This window comes from Electrona antarctica (assembly GCF_951216825.1).
Source record: "Electrona antarctica genome assembly, chromosome: 12".
Classification (NCBI taxonomy): domain Eukaryota; kingdom Metazoa; phylum Chordata; class Actinopteri; order Myctophiformes; family Myctophidae; genus Electrona; species Electrona antarctica.
Genome location: NC_136793.1, coordinates 52,178,457 through 52,202,855, shown reverse-complemented (window position 1 = coordinate 52,202,855; position 24,399 = coordinate 52,178,457). Strand labels below are relative to the sequence as shown.

Here is a 24,399-nt window from a genome sequence, read left to right as displayed (position 1 = left end):
GTGGTCGTGACTCGTGGGTGGAGTTATACCTGCCTATTGCTCCCACCCCGCTAGTGTTATACCTGCCTGTGAAAAGTGTGAAACAACTCACGAATCTAGAGGGCTTTCCCTTTAGGTTAGGTGTACTGTCATGTGGCGTGTACCAACATTCAAATAACTAAGTATATCTTCTTGGAACAAGTTTTAGATATCAATAAAAAAAACAAAAATTACCTTGACCTATTTGGGGACCAAAAACACCAGCTGCTGTCAGTCACATGTCCTTGTGGCTTTTGCTGTATGCGTTCGAGACAAAAAGGGAATGAGGATAAGAGGTCTCCTGTTGCCAGTTAGTTTAAAGGAGATGAGAGGTCAGTCAGTCAGCAACTTGCACACCTAGTATAGGTAATCACCTGCTTTGAATGTTAACCTATTTAGGCCTGACCTCGAAATGAAAACAAAATTCTTCTAAATCCTCCAGTTTTCTGAAATAAATATTTTCACGATTTTTTCAAAAATAGCAGACCTACAAGCTCGTAGCGCGCCACTCGGTGGCGCGCTATGAGCTTGTAGATCTGCTATTTTTCAATAGCTAAATTATAACATAATGTTTAAAACACCAAAAGGGGTTCCCGCCCAAAATGGGTTAATATCAACCTATAATCACCAGTATGTTCTTATCCAGACCATTCAATGCAGCCAGTATGGACATTTAGACATACTGTCGGCCAGAAAACCGGAAACTCTTTGCCGACGCTGCAAATTGCCGCGTGGGCGAAGCTTCATTTCCATCCACCAGCTGTCTTAAAAACCCCGGAAGAGACGCCTGCCGCTCGCGGCTTTTTTGGCAACTTCGTGACTCCACTGTCTGGATGCCGTGTCTGAGAGAAGTTATGGGGCGTTGACGCAACCGAAACGGGAATCGATAAGAACCTGAATACCTGAAGTAGAATCGGAATGATTGGAATCGGAAAGGATAAAATACTAAAACGATACCAAATCCTATAGTTTCAAGTTCTGTGGATTTTCTGTACATCATGAGAGTACATGATGCCTATAACATTGTTTTTGATCTGTTTATCCTATTTCAGGAAGCAAAACAGAAAGGGAAAAGAAAAAAAACACACACACACACACACACACACACACACATAGAATGAGGATGAGACTCCTCTGTAGTCCGTACTAGCATTGTTTAGTCTGAGAGAGGGCAAGAGGGTTGTGGAGGAATTCTTTATAATTATTAGCCATGTCCCAGCTATTGATATAGTAAGTTACTATTTGTGTATATTATTCTGTATTTGTTTGTGAATGAAATCACACAAATCACAATGTGGTGTTCAGTGGTGAAGTTTCACTACGTACATTACAGATTGGCTTGTGTTTATGTCCTCTAGTGTGGGTGAAACTCTACACCTCATCTGGCCAAAAATGGAAATGGTGATCTGTGTAACAATATTTCAACCTATAACCACAAGAATGTTGTTGCTGTGTATCTTTTACTGTACCTTTTACTGTTCACCAGGCTCACGTTTTGTGATGTTTTGTTTTCTGTTTTGTCATGCATATAGCAGCATGAGCTGTGATTATTCTACTTTTAAGGACATGCACGCACGCACGCACACACGCACGCAGAGAAACAAAAACGACAGAGATCCCACCAAACAATTTTGCGACGGTGGTAACAAAATACTCCCCCTTAAAGGAGAATTCCATGCTAGAAGGCTTTCTTACCTTTCTTTGTAGTTGTTACGTCCCCACCAAAGAGGTCCAGGTGTTTTTTTGTGCAAAAACTCCTTATTGGCTATTTCCCCTACCATAAGCCCTCAATGAATTGCATTGAATTGAATGGGAATTGAATGGGGCTATGGGGTGTTGTGCTAATTCGCTTATTTCCATCGAAATAAGTAGTAAAGTGTGCCGCTTGGGATATTATTTACATTATGAAGAGAGGATATATACAAAAAAAATAATAATTGAGCAATGGAACAACTACAAATAAAGGTAAGAAAGCCTTTTAGCATGAAATTCTCCTTTAACTCTTTCACACTGAGGATGAAACACAGATCTGTGTGAATTGATGTGTGTATTGCTCTCTGTCTCTCCAGGTGTCCTACAGCATACCTGTTGACGGGAAGGAACATGTGGTGCACCTACATAGGAATGAGTGAGTTACACACTGCACCTCCATTTCTCTCTCCTCTCTCCTCCTAATGTCCCCTTGTGTCCAGGGCTGTCACCATTACAACAGTTAACCCATTTTGACCTGAGATCAGATTCTAAAATGTCTTCTAAATCCTGACAGTTTTCTGAAAAAGCTATGTTTCTATGTCAGTCGTTCTTCGATTATTAAAAAATAGCAGACCTACAAGCTCGTAGCACGGCACTCGGTGCCGCGCTATGAGCTTGTAGATCTGCTATTTTTCAATAGCTAAAGCATAACATAATGCTAACACCAAAATCATTTCAGATTGCCTTTTAAAGCTACTATAAGCAATAATATGTCGACATTTTAATGACTTTTTTGTATTCAGACAGCCAGCAATGGGTAAAACGCTCCCAAAAACAATTTAGTCTCTGTGACACATCTAGGGGCCGCAATCTGCATTCAAAGATTTTCCTAGAAGCTTTGTCAAAAAATTGCACTGGGCAGATATGACAAGTAACTTAAATCTATTAAGAAATACAGACCCGTTGTAAGCTTGTAGATCTGCTATTTCTGCTTAATTGCAATTAGACGATTATGTAATAGTTGTGTCGTCTCCTCTCCTCTTCTATCATCTACTCTCCTGAAGAAGTTTTATTTTTGACTAACTTATATACAAGTACAAGTGGTGAAATGATGTTGGGACTTGTTGTCTCTCCTCTCCATCTTTATCATGTTATTTTCAGAATGCTGCTCCCCAATGACTTCGTTGTCTATTCCTACAATAAAGACGGAGAACTGGTCACAACTAGACCACCTGTACAGGTAAAACACACATGTTGGCGCACGCACGCACGCACACACGCACACACGCACACACACAAAGGAAAGATATTAGAACTTTAGAACTTTCTGCGTGTATGTGTGTGTTGGCGGGGTTCAACTTTGTTAAAGGGACAGAGTGTATGAGGGAGAAGCAGGAAGTAAGTGTGTGCCTGTTCAAAAGAACTTTCCCACACAAAAAAAACTGTGTGCGTGTGTGTGTGCGTGCGTGTGTGCGTTATTATTTCCTTTCTCTCCTGTGATGACTCTTCCTTACAGCTCAGAGAGAGAGAGAGAGAGAGAGAGAGAGAGAGATGAGGTCATTTCTGGGAAGACATGGAAGTTATTTGGCATTGTTGGGAGCTACACACGCACACAGTCACACACACTCATGCAAATAGGAAGTGCTTTATAAGCTCCTATGGGAGTCATGCGGGATAATGTTGTGTACGTGTGAATGTATTGTATTTTGTGTATGTGTGATATATGTTTAAACATATCTGTTCAAGTATGGAAAATGGCATGTTAATATGCTTTAGTCTAATAGTATATAGCCATTTCCAAGTATTTTAGAATACAGATGAAGTAATTGTCTTATTATGGTGTAAATTTGGACAACACTCATCATCAACTATCATCACAATTCATAATAATATTTAAAAACAGATCCATGTGGATGTCAGATTTCACGTGGCCAGTCTATGAAGCATCGATCTATGACATAAACCGTAACAATTTAGTTCAGGCCTTACTCCTACGACTCAGCTGACCCCTGCTCATCAGTGTTATTTCTGGCAGCAAAGTTTGATTTTAGTTTTAGTCATAGTCTCTTGAATAGTTTTCATTTAGTTTTAGTCACATTTTAGTCACCCGGAATGTTTTAGTGTTGGTCTAGTGTCAGTCGACTAAATATCATAACATTTTCGTCGACTAAATCTACAGTCGATTTAGTCGACGTAATATACATTTTGGCGGGCCTTGATGCCGTCGTAATGGCTGATTTGACACCTGCTGAAAATAGCTGATCTACAAGCTTGTAGATCGTCTATTTTCAGCATGCATTGATTGATTGAATATTTTATTAGGCAACATATAAATGCAAACAAGCACAATGTACAGTCAGGCATTTTTGTCCAAAAAATTATTTCACAGAAGAAAGACCTTGCGGCCTTGTTTCCATTCGGGTACCATCCACTCACACATGACATGAATAATAATTTTACTTTATTGATTAATTGCAACTAATTGTAAAAGGACTTATACTGGATCTCTTGTCCACTAGTCCCTTCCTATAACATTTTAGTCTAGTTTGTATTTGTTGACGAAATTGTCAGTATATTTAGTCTTGGTTTTAGTCATCGTAGCTTGCTTTTTATTTAGTTTCCATGTAGTTTTCGTCAGTGAAAAAAGGTAGTCGACGAACATTTTTCGTCTTAGTTTTAGTCGACGAAATCAACACTGCTGCTCATTATGACAGTTTGGGATGGCTTTTGGCTAGACGACGGCTACTTGCAAGGGGCCTGGTCTTCAACATAGGCTGCACCTCAAAGACGCCCATGTGTCAAAGTACTTCCTAAACGTCAACAAAGTCCACGATCTAGTTTGTAAAATGGGAGGGAGTTCCACAAATCACGTTCCACCCAGATTCGGCTCAAACCAGGGGTTGAATTAATTTAGCTCCTATGCTACAACAATGTAGAACTCCCCTACCAACAGTAAAATGAATGTTTACGATGTTTACTGTACATATATTTTAACAGTTCTAACCGTTTTTTGGGGGGTTTTCTTTGCTTAGTATACTGTATATTTGTATGTCATTTAAATGTACTGATGAATTGAAAATGGATGACCCCAATGTAAATGTAAACCAGCCACTAAGGCTTTTACTAATAGCTTTTCTGGGTATCTCAATCCTCTTAGCAGACCTTGTATTGAACTGTGCTCATTCTACAAACTGTTCATACAGTTTTCGATCAATTTCAATCACGCAAATCGGTCTTGTCAGGCATCGGTTGACCTCGGCGTAAGTCGCCGTTGTCTGGCAACAGTTTCTGTTGTGTGTGTGAGACATCTCTCTTGATCAGTGAGGGAGAGAAAGAGAGTGAGGGAGAGACGGTAAGGAGGGAAAGAGGCTGAGAGAGAGAGAGAGAGAGAGAGGGGGGGGGGGGGGGGTTGACATCACAGCAGAGTTGTATCAGTAATGAAGGGAGAGAAGGGGGGTTATTCTGTGTGGTATGTTCTTGGCCATCCATATGATTTTATCCAGAGTGACTTAAAAAAGTGCAAGACAGGGTACATGCCTGCTCAGCAGGATTTCAATGCAAGGAAAACAATGAACCGTTTCAGAGAGAGTCAGGGGATATTAATACAATCTGGGAATACATTTCTCACCAAGATTATTTTTTTATTTTTTATGTCACAATCCCGTTAAGTAGCATGTGATGTGTCAAACTAGGGGGGTTTCGTGATTCTGAACCCATTCCAAGCATGTTTTGCAGGAAAAACACTTGTGTGCTGACCTGATCATATTTCAAGCATTTGTGATGGCCGTTTTTAGCCCAAGGAGTGTTTTTCGTTCAAAACTAATGCTTGGAATGGATTCAGAATCATGAAAACTCCCTAGTTTGACACGCCACATGCTACTTAAAGCATAATGAAATTTAGAACATTTTGCCATATATTGGTTGTTAATGGTACCCCAACTTTCAGCAGCTGTCAAAAATGCCCCTAGGGTGGCTGAATTGAAACCAATGTGGGATATGTTAGTACTACTTAGTAGACAAATAGACACCTTTACAAACACATTGGTGAAGACATTTCTTGGTAAGTAAATGTATTCCCAGATTTGACATTATTCTGACATTATTTTCCCTGAGAAACTAAGAAACTAGGAAACTGGATAATTATAAAACCTAGCCTTCTCAAAGTGGTTGAGTATCATATCCACTTGAACCATATTTATACTTTGGCTATTCAAAAAAAGTATATATACAAGTTCATAGAACGTCACTTCGTGCCACGCTATGAGCTTGCAGATCAGCTTTTTTCTTTTTTTAATCTTAAACATTTGTGTGCAAATAATTGTGTGTGTGTGTGTGTGTGTGTGTGTGTGTGTGTGTGTGTGTGTGTGTGTGTGTGTGTGTGTGTGTGTGTGTGTGTGTGTGTGTGTGTGTGTGTGTGTGTGTGTGTGTGTGTGTGTGTGACTGTGTGTGACTGTGTGTGTGTGTGTGTGTGTGTGTTTCAGAAGCACTGTCACTACCAGGGTCATGTTGAAGACATGCAGGACTCGTCTGTTGCTATGAGCATCTGTAACGGACTCAGGTATACACAATACACACACACACATTTTTATCCTGCTGGATTTTACTTTAATGTAAAATATATATCGGGCCTGGGCCGCGACTGAGCGGTCCAGGCACCTAGCCTGACGGCGTATCGTGGGATCGAGTCCCGAGCCCGTCGGCCTTTTCCGCGTGTCTCCCCCCCCCCCCATCTCTCTCCCCCTTTCCTGTCCAAAAAATGACTGTAACCAACGTCACAACACTGCCGGTCCGGTCGTGTTCCCGTGAAAAACCTTCGCCCTGAAACAAGATTTCTGCCACTCAAGATTCGGCACACATTCACACGCGACACCAAAATCCAATATGCCACCGCACACACTGCTCTGCCACCGCACGCACTGCTCTGCCACCGCACACACTGCTCTGCCACCACCGCACGCACTGCTCTGCCACCGCACACACTGCTCTGCCACCGCACGCACTGCTCTGCCACCGCACACACTGCTCTGCCACCGCACACACTGCTCTGCCACCGCACACACTGCTCTGCCACCGCACGCACTGCTCTGCCACCGCACACACTGCTCTGCCACCGCACGCACTGCTCTGCCACCGCACACACTGCTCTGCCACCGCACACACTGCTCTGCCACCGCACGCACTGCTCTGCCACCGCACGCACCGCTCTGCCACCGCACGCACTGCTCTGCCACCGCACACACTGCTCTGCCACCGCACGCACTGCTCTGCCACCGCACGCACTGCTCTGCCACCGCACGCACTGCTCTGCCACCGCACGCACTGCTCTGCCAACATTGTATATCTGAAACTGGGTTTTTGTCTTTCAATCTTTCTCTCATTTAATTGTCCACTCATATCTCTGTCCTCCAGATAACCCCTCCCTCCCTCTGTCTCGCTCCACTCTCTGTGTCCTTTCACTGTCCTCTCTCTCCCTCTCCCTCTCTCCACTCTCTCTGTCCTCTGTCTGTCCTTTCGCTCTTTCACGCTGTGTCTCTCCACTGAAAATGCTAATTAACTTTATTGGCAGGACAACATCCACGCAAACATGTTTTTGAAAACCTGCAAAAACAAAAAAGTAGGTTTTCAGAAGTGATTTTAAAAGATGACACTGACTTTAGACTTTAAAGATTCTCAGGCAGGGTGTTCCAAAGCCTATAGGTGGCCGCGCCGCAAAATCACAATCACCGCAGGTGATGACAGTCTCCTTCTATTTATAACCCTTTTGTTTATTCTTCTCACAGTGTGTCAGATGTCCACACACACACACACACGCACTTAACACGCACACGCACAAAACACATGTACCTTCAACAATCACACTATGAGTCATTTACACACAAATGCATCCCACGCACTCCTACTGTGCGCGTGCTCGTGTGCAGATGGCTGTAGGCTAGATTCTAGAACACCACACAGACACACCTCGATGCTCACGACACAAACGGATCATTTTGTGAGATGTTGTTGTTTTGTGGGTGGTGGCTGATTTCACCTGGCCTGACTCCAAACTAATTGGACTCTGAACTGGTAGTAAATAATCTGTAAATCAGTCATTCACACACACACACACACACACACACACACACACACACACGCGAGCGCACGCACGCACGCACACACAGACAGACAGACACACACACACACAAGGGAGAGCCCCGTCATGGCAGCCTTCCCATCAGCTCTGGCTTTCTACAGTAACTGTGTTTGATCCGACAACCTGAGTGTCAGAGCAAAGCCGCAGCATGGAAACTTTCACCCGGTTTAGGGCAGTATTGAGTTTTCAAATTGTGCAACAGTCACATTGGTCTGGAGGGAGCCGTATTATAAATCACCCTTTTTCCTCCATCAAGTCTCTGCACTAATGTTGCTCAGACTCATTGCCGTTTAAATGATAAATGGTGACTTTATATAGCGCCTTTATCCAAGGCGCTTTACAGAGATTGTGCATTGCGTTCACCCATTCACACACACATTCACACACCGATGTCGGGGGGGAACCGTGCAAGGCACCAACCTGCACATCGGGAGCAATCAGGGGTTCAGAGTCTTTCTCAAGGACACTTCGACACTAGCCTCGGAAAGTCCACTTCAATTCGGCATAGAGTAGCGCAAACGTCGATCACTCTCTGCTGATTTCTGATCGTCTGCACCTTTGTTAAATTGACGCACACACGCACACCCGTACACACACACTCCTCTCTCTCTCTGTCGCTCTAATTAATTAGTCTCATGTCCAGCAGCTGCGCACAGTTTCTGCCGGCGGATCCTGCCGGGAGCTGCCTATGCCATAGAAAGCATAGGTGAGCTCCAGGCTACTTCGACACTAACTCTGGGGGGAGCCCACAGGGTTCGAACTGGGAACCTTTGCGGTTTGCCATCCGGTCACTCTACCCCTGAGCCACTGTCGCCCCACAACATTGACACGTTGCTGTACCAGACAAACGTTACCCTATGTACTGTTTGCACTGCATCTCGTGGTAATGACAGTATTGATACTGCTGCCATTTTAACCCATTTTGACCTGAGATCAGATTCTAAAAATGTCTTCTACATCCTGACAGTTTTCTGAAAAAGCTATGTTTCTACAGTATGTCAGTCGTTCTTCGATTCTTAAAAAATAGCAGACCTACAAGCTCGTAGCGCGCCACTCGGTGGCACGCTATGAGCTTGTAGATCTGCTATTTTTCAATAGCTAAAGCATAACATAATGCTAACACCAAAAGGGGTTCCCGCCCAAAATGGGTTCAGATACATCGGTTTTACCACCTGACCCTGTGACCCAAGTCTTTCTCTGTCTGTCGTATTTTTCTCTCTCTCTCTCTCTCTCTCTCTCTCTCTCTCTCCCCGTGTCTCTCAGAGGAGTGCTGCACTTCTCCAATGACAGTTACGGTATTGAGCCTTCAGACTCCGCCCCCGGCCAGCACCTGCTGTACCGCCTGCAGGATGTGACATCACAGCCCAGGGGGTGTGGCACAGCACACGTTGGCCCCGGCCACGACGCCGTCGGCGCTACAGAGCATGCTCAGTACGAGCCGGAAGACATCCCTCACAGACATCACACTGTCAGCCAGCATGTCCGGGTACGGACGCACACACACACACATGCACGCACGCGCACACACACGCACGCACATGCACGCACGCACGCACGCACGCACATGCACGCACGCACGCACACACACACACACACACACGCACATGCACGCACACACACACACGCACGCACGCACGCACGCACACACACACACACACACACACGCATGCATTAACATGTTACGCATGTGCTCTATGGCTTGAATCTTAGATTTACTATTAGTTGAATAGTGATATGTATTGACCCGATCCATTAGTTGATTTAATCAATAATTACAGACCTGTCTATTCAGGTGAACTGACCATTGTAATGTGCATTTCACAATGGCTTCTGCTGATTATTGAAATCTATAGACCGACGGAAATCTTAACTCATTTTGGGCGGGAACCCCTATTGGTGTTTTAAGCATTATGTTATACTTTAGCTGTTGGAAAATAGCAGATCTACAAGCTCATAGCGCGGCACCGAGTGCCGCGCTAGAGCTTGTAAGTCTGCTATTTTTGAAAAATATAATCTATAATCTTCCAGGGTGAACGTTTTTAACTCAAATCTTTGCTTCTGGGAGGTCCCTGGAACAACATATTTTCAGATGGGGGTCGGCGGCCAATTACGTATATATTTGAAAATGTTTGAGCACCACTGACACAGAAACATAGAGTTTTTCAGAAAACTGTCAGGATTTAGAAGGCATTTGTAGACACAACCAAATTGCATGGCCAACGGTCTTTTTGACACTCACAGTTTTTGCACGTCTAACGAGCCGAACATCACTGCAGACTCGAGACACCAACGCTAACATCGTGAGTCACTTGCGATTTATCTTGTTTAATTTCCACAATCTGCCCACAGTGTACCATGGACGGTTTTGAAGACGGGTTGTGTTTGTGACTGAGGAATTTATGAGATAGCAAACCTCTTTAATCTCTTATCTGAGGGAGTACACACACAACCAGATGGCAATTAATTCGGTGAGAGAGATAGTGGGGGCGTCAGTGGCCGGTAGAGCGGACGGTAGAACAGCCGGACGGCAACCGCAAGGTTCCCAGCGTGACCTCGGGCTCCCCCAGAGTTGGTGTCGAAGTGTCCTTGAGCACGACTCTGAACCCCTAATTGCTCCCTGTGGTTGCCACCATTGGTGTGTGAATGTGGGAAGTGAGGACGCTGACACTGGCCAAATGTATGAATGAATGGACCATTGTAAAGCGCTTTGACTAAGCAACTCATGGAAGAAAACTGCATAGAAAAGCGCTTTAAAAGTGCAATCCATTATTATTAGTACTAGCCCTTACCCGTTGTGGGTGCGTTTTCGCATTTTTAATTCACTAATACATTCATTATTCATTTATAATTTGTTAAATTGGAAAAAGGGGCTTCGTTAAGACCTCCATATTATTATGGTCAATGCCGGTGTGAAAAGTGGGAGCGATTGGTGCAGGCGGTGAAGAGATACGGCGATGTTTCTGACAGACAGACAGACAGACACACATTCAGACAGACAGACATTGACTGAATTATAGTATTATTATTATGATGATATGATTATTATTATTTAGAACACGTGATGTCCACTGTTGTCTGGCGCCAGAAATGATGACATCTCCAAGACAAATGAATGATGTCAAAGCAAGTCGGATAACATAGGATAGCAAGTCGGACAATATAAGAGAACACCTTTATTGGTCCTGCGAGGGGAAGCACAGCAGTTAAGATACAGAGCAAGAAAAAGCACTGTAGATACAGCAGCAAGTGACAAGATTAATATACAATTTAGGCTACAGCAACCTCAACAGTGCTCGCATAGTGCAGGACAAAGGGAAATACAAGAGAACACACAGTGCCATGTAGTGAGATAGGCAGCTGGTATCCATGGTAACGTCACAGTTTCAGCATGGCAGTGTTAATTTTGTTGACTAAGACTAGACAGACTAAACAATTTCAGATGACTAAATTGGATTCAAACTAAATGGTGTGTTCAAAATACTAAGACTAAATCAGAATTTGCTGTCAAAATTAACAGTAAGACCAAGACTAAAAAGACTAAGGTTTTTTTTATATTTAGTCGACTAAGACTAAAGAATTTCAGATGGCTAAATAGGACTAAAACTAAATGGTGTGTTAATCAGAAGACTAAGATTAAATCAGAATTTGCTGTCAAAATGTGCACTGCAGCAAGGCGATACAGTGGGCACGGTCTAATGTCCAGAACTCTGAAGCAGAGCTGCGGCAAGGCAATACAGTGGGCACGGTCTAATGTCCAGAACTCTGAAGCAGAGCTGCGGCGAGTATTGGGTCGAAAAAGGTTCGTTTGTAGAATGCGGCATTCTTAATCACTTTTCCAGCGACCCTAATCTAGTAGGGCAAACGAGTCGACGCTCCTGCAGAAAATGGCAGATGTACAAGCTCAGAACGCATAGACTCCTAGTCCTGGGGAACTCTGGTCAAGGGTGTAAGTGGTTAAGACCAAACCTTGTGCATTTGATTATTCATTTTATACTTACGTGTGTGTGTGTGTGTGTGTGTGTGTGTGTGTGTGTGTGTGTGTGTGTGTGTGTGTGTGTGTGTGTGTGTGTGTGTGTGTGTGTGCGCGCGCGCGCGTACGCATGCGTGTGTCTCTCAACAGTCAAAGCGTGGAATTCTACCTCAAACTCACTATGTGGAACTGCTGCTTGTTGTAGACAACGATAGGGTGAGTACTCCTCCCAGTACAACACAACACACGTCTCATTCTCAACCAGTCTTCCAGTACAGCTATTACAACTCCCTCTCTCTCCTGTCTGTCTGTAGTTTACCTATATGAATAGGAACGAGACGGCTATTAGAGAGGAGATGGTTCACCTCGCTAACTATATCGACAGTGTGAGTATGGATGGATGGATGGATGGAGAAATGTCTTTTCTGATGATTATTTCTATGGAACCAGTTCAAATCTACAAGAGAATGTCGATTCTAATGTACAAGACTTTGTTGCTAGATGTACATACTAGACTCTTGTGCGAATACTATATTTATTACTTTTAAGTACTGGTATAAGATTCCAAAACATTTTGATGTGCAATTGATTTGATTTGACAGTCATCAATCAAATGACTGTGACGGATAATGACACAATGACCAACAGGAATCATGTTTATATGGAACTGCTGTAGCTCAGAAACACAATTCATTTCAGTATTTTTGCAACATAAATCACATTTAGTTCTTTATTTCTCTCTCTCTCTCTCTCTCTCTCTCTCTCTCTCCCCCTGTCTTTCTGTCTGTCTGCCTGTCTGCCTGTTCATCAGATATACATCCAGTTGAACGTGCGTGTGGTCCTGGTGGGCTTGGAGATTTGGTCTCAGCAGAACCACATCAGCACCGACGGCTCAGCAGGAGAGGTTCTGAGTCGCTTCACCCAGTGGCGAGAGAAGGACCTGGTCCCCAGACGCAGACATGACTCAGCACAGCTTATACTGTAGGCACACACACACACACACACACACACACACACACACATGCACGGCACGCGCACACAACACATGCACAACACATGCACGCACGCACGTACACACACAGAGAGAGAAAGATCAGATCCCCAGATGCAGACATGACTCAGCACAACTCATACTGTAGGCACACACACACACACACACACACACACACACACACACACACACACACACACACACACACACACACACACACACACACACACACACACACACACACACACAGAGACACAGACACAGAGAGACCTGGTTCCCAGACATAGACGTGACTCAGCAGAAGTAAGCTTGTGGATTTCAGATTTTGTTTTAACATTTTGACGATTATGCAAAATCTCAAATAATTACTATTAGAAGGACTATTGTGACATTGTGCTAATTGTGACAGGCCTACAAACATATTTGTATTACTATGACTAGGGATGGAGCTCGTTAATTTTTTTAATTGATAACGAGCACCTTATCGATCAGGCTTTTCGAACCGGGTTCTTATCGAGTCCACTATCGAGCATTTTCTATTATTTTGTGGAAAGACGGGAGACAATAAATTCTGAACAGAACCAGTATCTTTTATTAGGGCCTTCAAATACAGTACCTTTCTAACAGACGGAAGGCAATTTACCTTTTTTACCAATAAAATAATATTAAAGAAACTGTTAACTGGTTACTTTTAAAAGTCTAATTGTGTTTACCCGGACAGCGCTGGTTGGCAGACATCAAGCACTTTCAGGCCGACATGTTTGTGCCAGCGCGGGTGATTAGATGTATTTCTTGATCGCCTCTTGTCTTGATTGTTTAAACGTGACGTCATGGGCCGCTATGCTCGATAATAAGCTTATTGATAACGGGTACTCAATAAGCTTGTTGTCGGGTTTTTCTTTTTGGGTATCGGTTATCGAGCTCCATCCCTAACTATGACTTTGAGGACATCATTAACCCATTTTGGGCGGGAACCCCTTTTGGTGTTAGCATTATGTTATGCTTTAGCTATTGAAAAATAGCAGATCTACACGCTCATAGCGCGCCACCGAGTGGCGCGCTACGAGCTTGTAGGTCTGCTATTTTTGAAAAATCGAAGAACCACTGACATAGAACCTTGGCTTTTTCAGAAAACTGTCAGGATGTAGAAGACATTTTTAGAATCTGATCTCAGGTCAAAATGGGTTAAAAATTGCAGAAAATAGGAACGAGTTAATGGGAAAGTTCAGGAGACGGAGACGGGCAGAGAAAAATAAACACATTAGACTAGACTGTAATCTGAGTTCCCAGAAGCTCTCGCTTCTTCAGTAACGGGAATAGCAGTAATTAAACCGTAGCTGCCGGCCCCACATGGCTGCTGTAGTTTGTTTCTGTGTGATTCACAGAGCACAGAATTTACAGTACATTCGTCTTACATGTTGCACAAATGGCATCATTAAAGGACCACTTTTCAACCTATCTTCATATACTAGGTGCTCGCTAATAATCAACTGTCAGGTGGAAAACGTATACGTCCAAAACCTTTTTATTGTTTTAGAAAAATAAAAATAGCCAATCTACAAAAATGCTTACCACTACCTTTCTTCACAGATGTGTTCATAAAGGTGTCTACTATCACAGAAACATGTGTTCCGACCCAACTCCCTTGGGAAACTTTGTGACAGCTGCTGAAAGTTGGGGTACCATTATCAACCAATATAAGGCAAAAATAAATCCAAATTTCATTATACTTTAAGTAGCATGTGACATGTCAAACTAGGGGTTTTTCAAGTTTCTATATCCATTGCAAGCATTAGTTTTGCACAAAAAACACTCCTTTGCCTAAAAATGCCCATAGCCGTCATCACAAATGTGATGAGGTCAGCACATTTGGGCACATTTGGGCAAGTGGCTATGGCCGAATTTAGCCCAAGGAATATTTTCGTGCAAAACTCATGCTTGGAATGGATTCAGCATCATGAAACCCCCCTAGTTTGACATGTCACATGCTACTTAAAGTATAATGCAATTTGGAATGTTTTGCCTTATATTGGTTGATATAGTCCATGAGCCAGACCCCCCCTAATTTGCGCGTTAATTACGAAATGGGTGGGCAAATTCTTGTTTGAATTTTTGACTAGCTGTACTTGTCTACTTCACATTTTTGTATGATAACAATCGCAGACTAGCAGCTTAGTGGTAGTTATCATGCATTGAGTACATGCACCCCTATATTGCCACATGCAAATTGTGACAACAAATATATGATCAACTTTTGAACCTTACTTTGTGCAGAGACCAATGAAACCACTTTTCTGCATAATTCAAATATGGGGAATTGATTGGAATGGTTATTTTACTTCCACAAAACTTCCATATATGCTTAAATGGGCTTTTAATGCAGTATTTTGCACAGACATCTAAGAAATGTAAAATAAGGCTTGCAAATATCCCCATTTTGGAAGTGTGTGCTAAGAACCAACATGTTCCTAATGGCTATAGAAAACTGCTCACCATTCTAAGCTTTAATATGAGTGGTAACATGTGTTTGTACGTTTTGTAACTCTAGAGATACAATCAGAAACACTATTATAGTGTGATAACACGAGCCAGGGCCATAGCTATAGAATCAAATCGGTGGGCAAAGCTGGTGTGATTTTTTTACTTGTTGTGCATCTCTACTTCACAGTTTGGCATGATAACCATTGCAGACACATAGCTTAGTGGTCGTTATCATGCATTGAATATGTGGCCCCCTATATTACCACACACATTCTTACACAAATATATGATAAACGTTTGAGCCATTATTGTGTAGAGACCTATAATCACACCTTTCTGCATAATTCAAGTATGGGTAATTGACTGGAATAGTAATTTTACTTATTCAATACTTTCTGAAGAAGTTCCTCATGCAGAAGACCCCAACACGGTGTAGTGTCTGGCCCTGAGACTTATTGACAGTCATGCCGAAGCAGGGTCTCACTGGAAACTGGTGGGGCAGAGTGAATGGATAGATGATGTTGGTTGGACACAGGGTGATGCGTGGCCGTGGACTGAGAGTGCATCCCGCATTGACACCAACCACAGATCTTGCAGCTTTAGGCGTGCATCTCGTGCTTTGTCTGACTCAGCTCTCTATGCACGTTGTTGTGCGTCACGCATCCGGTTGCAGTATAGGCTCGGGTACCTTTGGGCATATTGGCATGTAAAAAAGGTGATCTGTAACTGCCATCTATTAGCCAATTCATCGTTCTGTTGAGCTGGTCAAGTCATGGAGATGTCAGAAGTGATGTCAGCGGTATCACTTTTTATGCCCATCTTTGTCAGGCATGCCCAAATATGGGGTCTATGCAGATGTCAGAAGTCGGTGGGACGAACCCGTATTTAGGCATGCCCAAATATGGAGTTGCAGAGGCCTTGTGATGTCAGCTGTGGCCCGGGCAGAGGCCTTTTGTGGCGGTTCTGGACAACCATGGGTCCGACCAACTCGACACTGCACTGCACTGCACTGCACTCCCTGTGGGGGTGTAGAACGCGTGTGTCGAATTTGAAGTAGGCGGGGCGAACGGTTTTGGTGTTATATGTATTACAGACGTACAGCTGTACAGACACAGAGACTTTGCATTTATAGTTAGATGATACATTGGCTACTATATGGACATTGAATATTCCCTCATTTAAAACCTTTGATTTTGACATGTTAACAAAATGAAATAAGAATGTTGACTGTCAATACAATATTCAATTGACAGAGTCATGCAAAATCAGGCATATTTTCCTATATAATGCCTAATTTGCATATTTAAATATACAATTTCAGAAAACTTGTAATACAATAAATCATTGTTTTCATGTAATTAATCAACTATAGGCCGTGTTGGGACCCCAGAAAAAGTGCCTAGAAAATGAATTTCGTTCCCGCGTCATGGGCACTACTCATTCAATGCATTTTTTCAAATCAACCTGGGGACCACTATTGTGTTGGGTGGGGATATGGGCTAAGATTAGTGCTTTTGTAACTTAACACTTGCTATGCATCCCATGTGTATACAACATCCCACTGTTTCTCAACCGTTGACTACTACTGGTAAAATGTCCTAATAATAATGACTCAACCAGACAATCCGGTGCACTTCCCCTTTCTTGAGATTCTAACTCCCTTTTTCTGTTGAATTTCTTGAACTCCAACTTGTCAGTAAATGACTACATGGAACATGGATGGACTCATCATAGGTCACCAGGTCATTCAGTGCACTTCCCCTTTCTTGAGATTCTAACTCCCTTTTTCTGTTGAATTTCTTGAACTCCAACTTGTCAGTAAATGACATGGATGGACTCATCATAGGTCACCAGGTCATTCAGTTCACGGTTTCTCAACTAGTGGAAAGAACATTTAAAACAAATCAACAAATCCTACATTACTAAATGCATGGTCAGGGACCACATGCAATACCTCCACGGACCACCAGTGGTCCACGGACCACCTGTTGAAAACCCATGGTCTACTAGATGGACGTGTGTATGCACGTACAGAGATTTTGTGCATTCATTATTTAATACTCCTATCTGTATCAATATGAATGTGTATATTAGAGTGTTCTAGATAGATGTAATCATACATCAGAGCATTTCAATGTGGCCTACTAGGGAAGTTTCATGGTGATCACTAGTTCTTAAGTTTTTTCATCCTATTCACCCATCATGTATATAGGTGAAAATAACAAAATGTGTGATAAATATGAAAAAGCTGCTCCTGTGGAAGTGTTATCATATATTAATTTACTTATATTGACCTTCTAAACAATTTAATATAGGTATGGTTTTGCCCACTCATTTCGTAATGAAAACTTGTCTGGCTCATGGACTAATAATGGTACCCCAACTTTCAGCAGCTGTCACAAAGTTTCCCAAGGGAGTTGGGTTGGAACAATTTTTTATGTGATAGTAGACACCTTTTATGAACACATCTGTGAAGAAAGCTAGTGGTAAGCATTTTTTATTTTATTTTTGCAGATTTGCCACAACTTAAGCTAACTTTACCTAACTACAAGGCACTGTGCAAGCTTGTAGATCTGCTATTTTCACTACTCTCGTAGGATGACAAGTAGGACATCGTGTTTTGAACAGCAACGATATACTGTATGTACTTTGAATAACTAGCATGTATCAAAAGCACACACGCACCATGGTGGAGATTAACAGTTTGACTCCATAACCCGCGTTACCCGCTATTTAATCAAATATTCAACGCTGATTTTTTTTATTACCTTTAGAGCATACGCTGAAGTATTTGCAGCTTTCGGACGAAAATCCAGCGAAAAATGGTCCGTCGGCATGTTTTGATCATCAACACCAGCGGCCATTACAATGCGCTACAGGGTCCGCCTCCATGAGGCATTGTAGTCCAAACAAACCCCCCGTCCACTTACATTGAGCTCAATTTCCCAGAAGCCCTAGCAGCCCAGATGATGACTTGATTTCCGGTTTCGTCATCATAACGCGGCGGCCTCGTCATCAGGTCCCGGATAAATCCGCTGTTTCTTTTTAATTATTTTAAAACGGGGAATTAAACGCATTAAACAAATGTCGGGTATAGCGTTTTACGCGCGGTGGAACACTGGATTAAACAATTAGCGGCCGTCAAACTGTTATGATGACAATAATCTAGTGCCACCCACTTTTAGAACAAATTTGGGTAAATTCACCTTCCACAGCACTGCCACTCAGGTGTGGAATGCCCTGGCCCCTGCCCTCAAAAGAAGCAAATCACTGGTTTCCCACTTTTTTTGGCCGGGGAATTCTTCAAAATATAGGCGCTAGACTAGTGCCAGCGGATATGGCAGATTGTACTCTGAAAATAACCGGGAGGCATGATCTTCCGTTCTTACCTCACGCTGGTCACGTCTCTCTAGAAGCGTTTATATTCCAAACGAGAGGCATGCTGGAGTCAGAAATGAAGACGGAACATATTGTCCTTCTGGTCAAAACCATGGAGCGTTCCCTAGATTAGGAGATACGAGCCATTCTTTTTGGAGCCGTAAACAAGGACGTGAACGGCAGTGCACTTCCTTGTTTATATCAACAATAAAGACCAAAGGATGCCTATACACGTCCTTACGCACCCCGTAGTATTGATTCGAAAGACGTGTATACACGTCCAAGACATAATTAGTGTTAAAACAGGCCTGAAAATTCACCTGTCACTGTAAGCTGGTCAAAAGGAGAGGAGGTGATTGCCCCACCTCTTTATCCCCCCCCCCCATCCAATGTATTCATTCCTACTCCCACCTGTACATGTATATATTTCATGATTTTCTGAGATGTCTTGTTGTTTTTGATTGTGAATGAATGCATAGGACCACAAGCTCTTTCTTCGGTGCCGTCAGTCATTTTGGATACCAAAGGCTTGACTGTTGTACCCTGTACTGTTTGCATTTTGTTTTCATTGACTAAAAAAATAATCAATCAATCGATGATGTTGCAGGAAGAAGGCCTTCGGAGGAACAGCTGGCATGGCCTTCGTCTCCACGGTGTGCTCCAGGAGCCATGGGGGCGGGATCAATGCCGTATGTCACTTCCTGTTCCTAACATCGCCTTAAGGCGGCAATAAACCACGAGTTAATAATCTCGTATTATGAACCAGCATAAACCATCAAAAACTGTCGCCACCCTCACACCATGTCTCTCTCTGTTTGTATGCCTCTCTGACTGTTTGTCTCCGTCTGTCTCTGTCTGTCTGTATGTCTCTCTGACTGATTGTCTATGTATCTCTGTATCTCTGTATGTCTCTGACTGATTGTCTATGTATCTCTGTCTGTATCTCTCTGTCTGTATGTCTCTCTGACTGTCTCTCTGTCTGTCTGTATGTCTCTCTGACTGTTTGTCTATGTATTCTCTGTCTGTATCTCTCTCTCTCTGTCTGTCTGTCTCTCTCTCTCGCCCTGTAGTTCACCAATAACAACGTGCCCTCCTTCGCGTCCATCGTGTCTCATGAGTTGGGTCACAACCTCGGGATGAATCACGATGACGGCAGAGACTGTACCTGTGCTGTGGAGGCCTGCATCATGAACTCTGGAGCCACGTATGTGCACTGCACTGCACTGCACTGCACTACACTACACTACACTACACTACACTACACTACACTACACTACACTACACTACACTACACTACACTACACTACACTACACTACACTACACTACACTACACTACACTACACCACACCACACTACACTACACTACAGTGAATTTTCACTCCCCTCCTGGATTTTTACAGCTAACGGCCACTACGGGGACCTTCTAAATCTACGTCCCCCAGCGGTTTATAGTCCAGTGCGGCTTGTATATTATGTACACATTTGTTTTTTCCCCTAAATTTAGCTGGTGCGGCTTATATTCGGGAGCGCTTTATAGTCCGGAAATTACGGTATTTTTTTTTTTTTTCCTTTTTATTTAATACATTAGTCATTAGGAAAGGCAATGGATTTTGTGTTATTTTTAGAGTACTGTGTTTCGTTCAGTTTTAATTCAAAAGGTTATGGTAATAGGAGCGGTTAATCTGTGGTAATATAATGAGGCTAATTGATGTCATTCCCGCTCCTGCCCGATCCCGTTGACTTTTCATTCCCATCCCGTCCCAATCCCGGGATTAATACAAATTTGAATCCCATCCCGTGGGAAACGGGAATACCGAAAAAAGGTCAGACTCTACTACACACGCACACACAAACGAACAAACCCAACATTCCTGTAATCTCTCTCTCTCTCTCTCTCTCTCTCTCTCTCTCTCTCTCTCTCTCTCTCTCTCTCTCCTCTCCAGTGGTTCTAGAAACTTCAGCAGTTGTAGTGCAGACGACTTTGAGAAGTTGACTCTGTCGGGAGCGGCTTCCTGTCTGCTCAACGCCCCGCAGCCTGACGAGGCCTACAGCGCCCCCTTCTGTGGAAACAGACTGGTGGACATGGGAGAAGAGTGTGACTGCGGCTCAGAGAAGGTAGGATGGATGGATTAGAGCAGGGGGGGGGGGGGGGTTCCCAAACTGGGGGTCCACAAATGATTTTGTGGGGGGTAGATAAATAGCTTAATGTGAAACATTGTCACTCAACAGCAAACAAACCAACATACAATATACACATTATACACATTCCTTTTTTGTTATCAAAAAAGTTGTTTATTTTATTCATGACAAAAACAGTTACGATTAAGGATACTGGCATTATGAATGAATAAAGAAAACAAAACACAAATACAAGATATGTACAGTATAGTAAAAGAAGAAAAAAATAAATAAATTGCACATTTCTAAAGTGACAATTTAATTACTTTTAACCCATTTTTAATACCAAATTGGCCAGACCCTACTCGCACACTGCCACTTGCACGTTCAAGATAAGTTTGAGCAACAACATTTCAGTTATATGATCCATCTCACCTACACTGTATTGTTGTCGACTACGGGGTGTGTGTGTGTGTGTGTGTGTGTGTGTGTGTGTGTGTGTGTGTGTGTGTGTGTGTGTGTGTGTCTCTAGGAGTGTGAGAAGGACCCCTGCTGTGAATATAAGACCTGTAAACTGAAGACTGGAGCACAGTGTGCGTACGGAGTCTGCTGTCACAAGTGTCAGGTAGATCAACTATTATTAACCCATTTTGGACTGAGGTTGATTCAAAAAAATCACACCCGTGTGAAGTGAGTGGTGCAACTCCGTGTGGGGGTTCGCGCGGGGGGGGGGGACGCACACAGGGTGCCGGCCCGGTTCCGGTGAGCCGCCCGCGTCCAAAACGGTAGAGAAATGACAGAGTTACCATGTGGGGGTCCCCGGGGTGGGGGGGGAGTTCCAGACCCCCAGGAACGCGCCCAGGGGGCCGGGCCGGTTCCGGCGTGCCGCCCCGTGTCCGAAACGGTTGAGAAATGACAGAGTTACCGTGTGCCGGTCCCTCTACTACTTTACTGTACTGTACTGTACTGTACTGTACTGTACTGTACTGTACTGTCACTGTACTGTACTGGCACACCAGAAATCATCATATATACAGTTAATATGTGCGTGTGTTAGGTTGCGCACAGGTGGTGAAAAAAACCCAAGCTGTTTTCATGCTCATACCCAGCCAGGCAGGCACCCACCCACCCACACACATAAGTCCGTAAGGGAGTGGTTGCACCACTCAAAAAATACTTCAAAATCCAACACGTTTCTCTGTCAGTGGTGCTCAACCTTTTTCATGTCAAGAACCCCCAGAACCCCCTCTATTGGGCCAAAATATGTAGTTCCAAGGACCCCCCAGAAGCCAAATTTAGTTAAAAATGTTCGCTCTGAAATAGATATTCAAAGATTTGCGCCACATTTTCACGACTTTTCAAAAATAGCAGACCTACAAGCTCGTAGCGCGCCACTATGAGCTGACATTTTTAAAAATCAGCCTCAGGTCTATATGGGTTTGCTTATGTTGATGTCATCATATCGTGTTCATATGATGTTAATGGATACTGGTGAAGATGATCAAAATGAAATAAACTAAACTAAACTGTGAATGAGGAACTGTGCATGCTTATCAGCCTCTTTCTCATTGTATCACCCCTTCAGCCAGGGCAAATAAAGGCTGGTTATGTGATACAGAATGATACATGTATTTATGTAGTATATTTAATATCGAGATAAAATAATATGTAATATGTCAAGTAGATAAACAAATTTAACACATTTTGGGCGGGAACCCCTTTTGGTGTTTTGAGCATTACGTTATACTTTAGCTATTGAAAAATATCAGATCTACAAGCTAGCTGCGCTACGAGCTGAAAAATTGTGAAAATGTGGCGCAAATCTTTGAATATATATTCTTTCACAGCGAACATTTTTAACTCATATCTTTGCTTCTGGGGGGGGGGGGTCCCTGGAACAACATATTTTCAGATGCGGGTCGGTGGCCAATTACATATATCTTTGGGGGTCCTTGACATGATAAGGTTTGAAAACCACTGATATAGAAACAGGATTTTTCAGAAAACTGTCAGGATTTAGAAGACATTTGTAGAATCGTCCTCAGGTCTGAATGGATTAAGCATATTGACACTCTCTGTCTCTCTCTCTCTCTCTCTCTCTCTCTCTCTATCTCTAGTTCATACCAGGAGGTACAGTGTGTAGGTCCTCTACAGACAAAGAGTGTGATTTACCCGAGTATTGTAACGGTTCCTCAGCCCTCTGTCAGTCTGACGTATTTGTGCAGGTAAACACGCACGCACGCACGCACGCACGCACGCACGCACACGCACAGACACCAAACAGGTGAAATTCTGCATTGACTTGGTGTTATTGTTTCATGGTGCACAGAACGGTCATCCGTGTCAGAACCAGCAGGCCGTCTGTTATAATGGAAGATGTCAGAACTACGAGCAGCAGTGCAAAGACATATTTGGACAAAGTAAATATCTGCCCTTTTTAAAAATGTTACTGTCATTTGACATTCATTTGACTTACTCTCAGCCCCCTCTGGTGGTCAGCTGTGTTAACAACATGTACACTCCACTCCTCTCCTCTCTCCCAACAGAGGCCAGAACCGCCCCAGAGGTTTGTTTTAAAGATGTAAACAGCAAAGGAGATCGTTTTGGAAACTGCGGCTATCTGAACTATGGTTACAAGAAGTGTGAGAGCAAGTACGTAGCACGCACACACACACACTCACACACACACACACACACACACACTCTGTGATGAGTACCTTTTACTGAACATGAAGGTGTGTGTGTGTGTGTGTGTGTGTGTGTGTGTGTGTGTGTGTGTGTGTGTGTGTGTGTGTGTGTGTGTGTGTGTGTGTGTGTGTGTGTGTGTGTGTGTGTGTGTGTGTGTGTGTGTGTGTGTGTGTGTGTGTGTGTGTGTGTGTGTCTCCATAGAAACGCTCTGTGTGGCAAGCTGCAGTGTTCTAACGTCGAAAGCGGTCCCACCGTGTTTGGAATCGAACCGTCGATCATAACGACGCCGATCTTAGGGACCAAGTGTTACGGAGTGGACTTCAAACTGGGCACGGACGTCCCCGACCCCGGGATGGTTGCCGACGGCACCAGGTGTGGAGAGGGAAAGGTAAAAGCTGTGTGTGTGTGAGTGAGAGTGAGTGAGTGTGTGTGTGTGGCCAAATGTCCCCCACGATAGTAGAATTTGACATTGTGAACCGTTAAAAAATAAACCCCATTCCAGCACCTATCTGGTGCTTAGAATTTTACACTTTTTTGGCCTCACTCACACCTTCGCATCTAGCATACAACATTGTTGGATGCTAGATGTAAACAAAGGGTAAGTGTCATGGCCGCCCCAATGCATTTCCAATGGAAGTCACATGGTTTGACACAACATTTTTTGTTGTACGGCTTTCGGCTGTGTTTCGACTGCCCCCCTCCCCCTCATACAACAAAAATGTTGTGTCAAACCATGTGACTTCCATTGGAAATGCACTGCGAGCTTGCATCAGTCAACAAGTCTCATGCATCAGCTTTGATTGATTGATTGAATAATTTATTAACAGTTTGCAGAATTACAGTACATTTCAAGCACAAACTCAATACAAAGGCTGTTAACTGTGAGTGGACGACCCAATTAAGCATTACACTTGTTTCCAATAGGGTCC

The 24,399-nt window shown here is 43.4% G+C and overlaps 1 protein-coding gene across 1 annotated transcript in view; it reads left to right on the top strand.

Moving 5' to 3' along the window:
- Positions 1-24,399, top strand: part of LOC306934012 (disintegrin and metalloproteinase domain-containing protein 9-like) — a 45,705-nt gene that overhangs the window by 11,168 nt on the left and 10,138 nt on the right. Inside the window, exons 3-17 of the mRNA XM_079516420.1 lie at positions 2,088-2,146; positions 2,872-2,950; positions 6,192-6,268; positions 9,107-9,329; positions 11,964-12,029; positions 12,128-12,199; positions 12,625-12,794; positions 19,271-19,352; positions 19,734-19,867; positions 20,608-20,779; positions 21,315-21,407; positions 22,900-23,007; positions 23,112-23,202; positions 23,329-23,434; positions 23,672-23,858. Coding sequence (XP_079372546.1) covers positions 2,088-2,146; positions 2,872-2,950; positions 6,192-6,268; positions 9,107-9,329; positions 11,964-12,029; positions 12,128-12,199; positions 12,625-12,794; positions 19,271-19,352; positions 19,734-19,867; positions 20,608-20,779; positions 21,315-21,407; positions 22,900-23,007; positions 23,112-23,202; positions 23,329-23,434; positions 23,672-23,858 — 1,719 coding nt within the window. The remainder of the gene's footprint in view (positions 1-2,087; positions 2,147-2,871; positions 2,951-6,191; positions 6,269-9,106; positions 9,330-11,963; positions 12,030-12,127; positions 12,200-12,624; positions 12,795-19,270; positions 19,353-19,733; positions 19,868-20,607; positions 20,780-21,314; positions 21,408-22,899; positions 23,008-23,111; positions 23,203-23,328; positions 23,435-23,671; positions 23,859-24,399) is intronic.